The following is an 8,730-nucleotide window of genomic DNA, read 5'->3' on the forward strand; positions in this document are numbered from 1 at the left end:
TTTCTAGCAACTTACCCGGTATTGATGTCAGACTGACTGGCCTGTAATTTCCTGGATCTACTCTGGAACCCTTTTTAAAGATGCGAGTGACATTAGCTACCTTCCAGTCCTCAGGAATGGAGGCAGATTTTAATGAAAGATTACATTTTTTTGTCAAGAGAGCCACAAGTTCACATTTGAGTTCTTTCAAAACTCTCGGATGTATGCCATCCGGGCCTGGCGATTTATCAATTTTTAAGCTGTCTACCACTCATAGGAACTCCTCTCTCGTCACCTCAATCTGATTCAGGTCTTTCAACACCCCTCCCTAAATCAGCGATTCTGGAGTGGGCAAGCACTTCTCATCTTCCACAGTGAAGACAAAGAGGCAAAACATGCATTCAGCTTCTCAGCCATTTCCCTATCATCCTTTAGTACTCCTTTTACCCCTTGATCATCCAAGGGCCCCACTGCCTCCCTGGCTGGTTTCCTGCTTCTAATGTATTTGAAGAAAGTTTTATTGTTGGTCTTTACGTTTTTCGCTATATGCTCCTCATATTCCCTTTTTGCCTGCCTGACTTTTATCAGCCTCACTGAGACTAGCTTTCCACCGCTTAAAGGAATCCTTTTAACCTTTTACAGCTTCCATTACTTTGTTCGTTAACCACGCAGGCTTTTTTCTATACCTATTTGTGCCTTTCCTAAGCTGCGGTATATATTTTTTCTGAGCTTCTAGGATTGTTGTTTTAATTCGTCTCCAAGCTTCCCCAATGGCTTTGACCCTTTCTATTCTTCCTTACAGTTTCCTTCTCACATGTCCCCTCGTATCAGAGAAGTTACCCCTTTTAAAGTTAAAAGTGGTTGTGTCAGCCTTTTTGGAATGATAATAGCAATGATTCTGACTGCAGGCCCCTTTCCAGTCACCTGCATGGAGTGTGCCATGTTTGTTTTCCTCCTGGAAGAGAAGACGGACTTCACTTGTCAGAAGTGTAAGTAGAATTGGGTGGTCACAATTCAAAGATAATAGTCACAATAATGGTAATAAACAAGAGCCTTCTCTGAATCCTTTCATGAAATAGTGTCCAAAGGACCTCAAAGTCCACAAAAAAGGCAGATGTCCCAAAGACCAAAAACTTCTGTAGCCGAAAGACGTCCTTCCCAGGTATGCCAGACGTCTCAAATCATTCTTCCTCTGTTACACGGCTGAAAAAATTGAATTGTGACCATCAACTCTACTTTATTTATTGATGTAATGTTACCATGTTTCAATGTACTTGTGTCTACTGGCAACTTGTGAAATTTGTATATTTGTTGATGGTCTACCTTTAAGAAGAGGCTGGATGAATATTTGTTGGAGATGCTTTAGGGTGGTCCTGCATTGGGCAGGAGGTTGGACTAGATGGTCTGTATGGCCCCTTCCGATTCTATGATTCTATACCTATAATTGACTCCTTGTCATATCATATAGTTCCTTACAGTAGTAAATGATTTTTTTCCCCAGTTTATAAGTACTGGACCAATTCCTTCTCTCCTCAGTAGAACCTGGACCTTAGTATGAAAACATAACTCCTGTTCCTCTGGGATGAACTGAAACCTCATTCAATATAAATCCCAAACCTCTCCAATGTATAGCTCTTTTCTTCTCAAATATGATGATACCACCTGCTTATATCTTACCTGTCCAAGTCATAAAGGGTGTGCGAATTCTCTATCATCACTTCCACACCAGCTTCTTTAGCCAACTTCACTATAGCAGCATCTCTTTCTTTCCCAAATGGTTCTGAGTCATATTCAAAGGTAAGACGGGTCACTCCCCATTCCTGCAAGAAACCACACAATACTTAACCTACACTACAAAAATGATGCATCATTCTAAGAGGAGCAGCAGCAACACTGAAGTCTAAATAAAAGTCTTATGGAAATCAGGCCAATGTACAGTGGAAGAGTCAAACAGAGGAACTGGGGAGTAGGCATCATTCTAGAACAGTGGCCTTCAATCCACTGGGACCCCAAGGTGCATTTCAGGACCCCCTGGAGCCGCTTTTTTACTGCACTTAAAAAGGGTCTACTATCCCTCTTTGTAGAGGAGTAGCAAGATGGTAAGGCAATGTCACTCAGTAGTGGAGAAGATTCCTTTTTAGCACAGGTAGGTTCAAGTATTCCTTGCCTCTTTCTTCCCCCTGCCCAGCACAGCCTGGTCCAACCACCACCCAGCAATTGGCCTGCCAATGCTTCATGCGTGTTTGTGGCACCAACCCCTCGCCCAGTGAGTTCACAACTCTCAGTCCTCCTTTTCCCATCATGCAAATGTGATGATACACAATTCCCCGTCATATGCTTGCAGCTTAGGGGGTCTCACTTCACTGCTTGTGAATTAAGGTGGGTCCTGGTACTGAAAAGATTCCTGACTTTTGGAACATAGTGTCAACAGCTAAAGCATACAACACCTCCATCGCCCATTACATAACAAACTGCCTAAAATGTTATTTAATATTAAGAAGAGCTTTTTCAACTCTTACCTTCAGGACACTGAACTCATTCAAGTAGAAACAAATATACAGTAAAGATTTCACATGTACCCACTTCTACCTTAAAATGTATAAACCAGCACATTGTTTTCATTTCACGGCATGCGTTCATTTCACGGCATGCTTTTATATTATGTTTTTATTCTACTGCATGTACATAAATTAAATACTACTAGGAGTTGCTACTGGCAGTGGTCCCTCCCCACCTTTCAAGCAGTACAATTAGCTCATATAATACAGTATGGAAATGGGTGTGAAATGTACTTCTGTAACTAGAAGTCCTGAATTATTCATACCAACAAAGTGTATTAAGCATCAAACTTTAAAATTAAGATATATATGCATACTAAATACCACTTGTGACGGTTTAATGTGATATGTTGCTCCAGTTGTAGCAGAGATCACATGGATAGGGACAATAATCCAGTAGGAAAGCACATACTTTCCACAATTGGAGCCCACTGTCAAAACTACCTCCCAACTACACAAATTAAGTTATTAGTTGGTTTGTGATATGTAAGTCAGGTAGAACATCTAGTCTCCCGAGAGAAATCATCAGATACACAGGAAAGTAATATTGCAGAACTCTGATAATTGCTCCATAAATTGGAAAACAGTATTATTTTCACATGTAGAAAGGCACAGAAAAAATAGGAACATTAACATAAGGCATATTTAAGAGATCTATTTGGAAATGTATTATATGCTAAATCATCATCATGCCCATATGCTAATTATCAGTACAGGGAATCATAGAGAAACATTCAAGCACATTCACAGCTTTATCTAGACCTTTCTACAACATCTCACTCACTCACTCACAAAAACTTGACCTATTTTTTCTGACCAAGATGAGAGGGGGGAGGTGTAATTGGTTGCCACCTATAGTCATTTCAAAACATGACACAGTTAAATAGATCTATAGGATGCAGTAAACATTGCTTAGGGCAACCAAGCTCTAGGTATTCCCCAGACAGATTTACAGTTAGAATTAGTTTGTGCAAAGCTGCTACAATTTTGAAATGAAATAGACTGGAAGCATGCAATATTATCCCAATAAAATCTACCAGCTATTAATTGAAGAACTGTGCACAGCTACCAGCATGAATATGCAAAAAATAACCAGCTATTTATAATGGAATCAAACAACTAGCAATTGCTGTACAAATTTATTCTGTTATCTCAAATGAAAATTATGCTGTTCAACTTTTCTTTAAAAGCACTCTTTTAAAGATTACTTCTGAAAACAGAAGTACTTTTTACTAATGAAGTCTGATGCATCTCACCTTGTATTTCATGCATAAAATAATTCTGGAATGGACACCTCTTTTCTGCCAACACTGTTAAGAATCAATTTTTATTGAATTTGAACCAGGACATTTGATTTTTAAATTATCACAGAAATAATCTATTTTTATATTGAAATGATGTCTTTGACCAGGAACTGCGAAGGAACTGTTGGAAAATCTGTATGCTCCATCTACTCAAAGACATTTTTTACATTTTATTAAAGCTACAATTTAGTTACCACCATCCTCTGGTGGTGAACCTTCTGCTTCCCTCATATGGTGTTTTGGTTCAATGGGCCTTTTTCATATCAACACCAGTAAAATAACTGACATTAGTATTATTTTTTGTACTATTACTATTGACTTAATTTAAAATGGCCATTTGTACAGCTCTCATTCTCAAAATAAAACAATTAACTGAGACCAAAACCAGGACTTGTTTATGAGATCATATTTATGTTTAGCAAACAGTTGTGAGAAATGAAGACGTGGACAAACTGCTCAGCAAGTTTCATTAAGAGATGAAAGCAGCACACAGTTCTTCCGAAACAAAGAGCCATTCTGATGCTTAAAAGGTTTCCATTTATCTTTGAAAGGGGAAAGCACACGTGGTGCGACTGGGTCAGTGCTTTGACAACTGGCTTGCCCCCAAGGGAAGACAGAAACAAGGACATGTAGACTTCTCAGCAGGTCTGCCTTAATCCAAATGTGGCTCTTTTATTTATGCCCTACTGTCAATGCCCCCTTGTCCCACAAGAAGGCCTAGGGTGAAGGTCAAGAGCAAAACACACAATACTGAGGAATGAATCCTCACTGCCCAGGATATTGAGCCACAACCAGCCCCTCTAAGTTAAACCGTAGCTGAGAGACCAACGGACCAAGTCTTCAGCCCTACTCAGTGTGAATCAAGATGTCAGCCCAGCAAGGTACTGGGTTTATACTGAAGTCCAAAAATCCAAATAACGCAACAGGAATATGATTACTAAAATAAATATGCAAAAGTATACAAATGTAGAAGCAATGCAAAGCAGGGAAGAAAATAATAAAACTAAATACAGGTAGTAGAGTTGCACTGTACAAAATGGTTCATAAACCTACTTGGACAAATGATTGGGACTGTGGTCTATATTGCTGTGCACAGCTTATTGTAAGTAGGATCATATTATGTAATTTCTTTACTGCTTAATGTGTCATGTTAATATTTATGTGATGCTTCAGTTCTCTATGGTCATTTGAGACTTCTAAACCATAATGCATTGGGTTATCAAATGTCCCATTTTGTTGAATGAAGGAATGAATGAATAATTTATGGCAGTCCACGACCAGATACAAGTTCACACAGCAAATCATTTTTAAGTATGAAGGTATAGAAGTTAAAACACTCCAATTAGATGAACAGATATAGAATTAAAGGTAAAGGTTCCCTTGCTCGAAAGCCAGTCGAGTCCGACTCTAGGGTTACGGTGCTCATCTCTGTTTCAAAGCCGAAGAGCCAGCGCTGTCCGAAGACGTTTCTGTGGTCATGTGGCCGGCATGACTAAACACCAAGGCGTAATTAATTAAAATACAGATAAAAATTAATTAAAATAATTGAAACCCATTTTGTTGATTATACTGACTCACTATGTGTAATCCACCTTGAGTCTCTGTGAGAAAAGTGAACTATAAATAATCTTAACAAATAAATAAAAGTGCTAGAACACTTAATTCAGACTTTAGTCCTCTGACCCAGACGTTATCTGGCTACACTGAAGGTAGAGGGTCCAGACGATACTCCACATCCCAAAATCCAAGACGCAGGTGTTCTGGCCACACAAGGCCCAACATACAGTCAAAAGGATGGCAAGAAGAAAGACAGGGCCAAAGGGAGTTCAAACTCAAATGAATTGTCTTGCTTTATGCCAGACTGCCTGCAGGCAGCTTGATCCTGTTGGCCAATCAGGTGTGTTGCTAAGACACATGACCACGTACTTCTGCAGCTAGCACATACTTTACAGTCAAGCAACTCTCCCATGTCCAGGGTTCCAGACATAATGAGATGGAATGTGAATGCAAAACTTCCTCTGGGACTTTGACTAGTCCCAAAAGCCTGAACCAAAATTTGACAGTCCAAGAAACAGCCAGACATGGCCAGTTTCTTGACACCCACACACTAGGATGTATTACCTCCCACAGCTCTTGTCATGTTGGACTTCTTGAGAAGTTAGAAGGGTGTACTGCATTGCAAATCCCACATGATCAAGAGACAAAAGGTAAATGAATGATGAAACTGACCAGCATAAAAGATCCACTGGCCTTTTAGTGTGTTCTCTCTTCCCAAATAAAGAAGGCTACTATGACAGACCCCTTCCATTTCCCTCCCTCAGAGGCTACATTTTCCCTCCATTTCTCTGGCCCTTCACTGACTGAGCAGCCCTGGTAATGTGTTTTCTTCTTCCCTGAAGAAACTTTGGCTGTCCAACCCTATGAGTAAGATATATTTTGACTATTTGCTCAGCCCAGGACCCAGAGGGAAGGGATAGGATCGCCCTTTAACTTAAACCCTTGAAAATGGCACTTGAGATGCTCTTAATATTAAAAAATAACACAAGGTTTTATTTAATATCAAGGGGGAAGGTCAGGTGAAATCAGGGGCTGAAATTACTGAGGTGAAACTAGTACAAGCACAGACTTTTGATCTTATATATCAGGCTACTGAGAGGTTCTTAATTACCTAGATTTTTATATTGAGAGGCTTTTGCTCCAGTGTTTTCCCAAACACTCTAGTTCACTTTATTTGAGTAATCAGCTGACTCTTTGGTGCCCAGACGGCTGATACCCTCTTCCCATTACCCCAAACCCCTTCTCTTGGAACACCAGAACTCTTCTTGAGTTGTTCACTGAGTGTTAAGGTCTCTATAGGCAGTTACTAATCACACCAGACCAGGGATCTGTGTACTCCTCAGAGATAACTCTCCATGTTTGACTGGGTAGGGAATCCTCTCTAGAAGATTTATCCCCTTTCCTTTGGCCTGAACATCTTCTCTACCACCCAAACTTCCTTGCCAAACTCTCTTCCCATTTTGTGTTCAAACTGCTCTCAGCTACTGTTTAATTCAGATTGCATTCAGTCCAGGCTGAAATCTGACTATGTCAGCACTAAACCCTTTTTCTGTCAGGGCTATTCATAGACAGTCTCAGTACATGTCTCTTCTCAGTTAAGGCAGGAATCTGACTGAGTTCTCCTCAGCATCCAGCTCTCTCAAGACTTTTTTTGCTCAGCTGATGCTAACCAATCAGATTGCTTGAAGCAGCCTGTCACTCAAGGTTCTCTGTTTCTATGAAGAATCAACCCTTCACAGTCCTTCAGTTGTTGGTACAGCACTTCTAGACCTCTTAAAAGCACACTCCATCACAGCTGCATTAAGCATTAGATCACAAATTAGAAATTATTGTGCTTCTGAAGCTATTTTCCACTGGACATCTTTAAATGCACCAAGGCAGCATTAGGATGCTCATACTGCACTGTGCTTGTTTCAACCCCCCCCCCCCAATGTGGAAAACCTGGAATCCTGTGGAAGAATAAGCAGGTGGGACCAATAAAACAGGCGGAAAAATACGCAGCTGGGACCAATAAAGGAATGGTAGACAGTAAATCTCTCTCATCAGCATAGTTCATTTAAAGGTAATGAGTCAAATAAGTGATAGCATCCAAAGGTGGAATTGAGTGGATTGTTGAAACCTATATAATACATTCCAATTAAACTGCAACAACATTTAATTTTACTTTCATCTGATTTGTTTACTTAATGTTAAGATGCATATTTCTGCTGTTCTGGAAATCTCATACAGACTGCCATTCACCAGTCAAACTGAACAGCATGCAATCCTGAAAATGCTCTCTATTACTGGCATTGACAGGGAAGGCCATGCATGGAAACCCCAGCAGTGCCGCTACTTAATGAAATATGAAAAACAGAAAGACGACCATCTGTTAGGAGTCTCCTGATTAGATAGATATATTCCATATACATCACTCAGGAAGATGAGATTAACAACAGGAACTTTAAGATCAACAGCAGCTGCATACAGCATGAGTTTCTCACACATTTGTAAACATACTTTAAAGAGTCTTGGAAATACATCAGTGGGCTGGCCTCGTACAACAAATAAGCGGGAGCTGAGTTTTCTTAAACTGTTGTCCAAGTCTTCCAGGGACTGGAGCAAGAACCTACGAAGAAAAAAGAAATGCAATCAACAGCAGTTGAATATGGCACAGTTAGTTCATATCCATATATCACTGACAGGCTCCCTTCAAAAATATATTTTTGAGATACGGAAGATTCTTATGGCACCATCTCTCCTATATCATAAAGCTGATTTCAAGTGGCAACATTCCATGCCCTCCCTCAGCCATTGGCCCGTCAGCCGCCACTCAAAAGTACTTGCGTGCCATTGGCTGGGTGCTGGGTCTGCTCCTCTGTGTTCTGTCAAAATTATTGGGAAACGGCTTTCTCTCTTGACAAAGACGCTTTTCCTGCTTGCCTTCTGTGTGAGACTAAGTTTCCCCTCAGTGGCTGTTGGTAGGTGTCACAAAATGGCAGTTATCTGTGTTTGTAAGACGGCTGTGGTTCTTTGTTTAAAATGTTCCCGCATAAGGTTTAATTGAGCTGTAGTTCCAGAGAGGGGCCTGCAGGAGTATCACTCACTGGGTTGAATGGGGCTTCCTCATCTGCTGCACTACAGTTCCCAGCTGCCCCATGGCAGAAAAGGGCAGGAAAACAGGGACTGTCCCAAGGCAGTCTTTGTCCCTGGGAGGCTGCAGAAATTCAGCCACTCCACAGTCGGCTGGACTGGGGAATGAATGGAAGTTTCCCTGCTCTCTTGGGCAAAAGAGAGAGGCTGGAGTACAGCCAGAGGCCGGTCCAAGGAATGAACCTATCCTGAGGGAAAGA

General features: G+C 40.7%; 1 protein-coding gene across 2 annotated transcripts in view; it reads right to left on the reverse strand.

The window, feature by feature from the left end:
* Positions 1–8,730, reverse strand: part of CRY2 (cryptochrome circadian clock 2) — a 44,435-nt gene that overhangs the window by 31,079 nt on the left and 4,626 nt on the right. For both annotated transcript variants that reach the window (XR_001482443.1, XM_015408956.1), the window contains exons 2-3: positions 7,898–8,006; positions 1,657–1,799 (exon numbers count right to left, since the gene is read on the reverse strand). Coding sequence is in view for 1 of the 2 variants with exons in the window: in XM_015408956.1 (XP_015264442.1) it covers positions 1,657–1,799; positions 7,898–8,006 (252 nt within the window). In the remaining variant the exon portion in view is untranslated. The remainder of the gene's footprint in view (positions 1–1,656; positions 1,800–7,897; positions 8,007–8,730) is intronic.

This window comes from Gekko japonicus, unplaced genomic scaffold (assembly GCF_001447785.1).
Source record: "Gekko japonicus isolate JY-2015 unplaced genomic scaffold, Gekko_japonicus_V1.1 scaffold84, whole genome shotgun sequence".
NCBI classification, from domain to species: Eukaryota; Metazoa; Chordata; class Lepidosauria; order Squamata; family Gekkonidae; genus Gekko; species Gekko japonicus.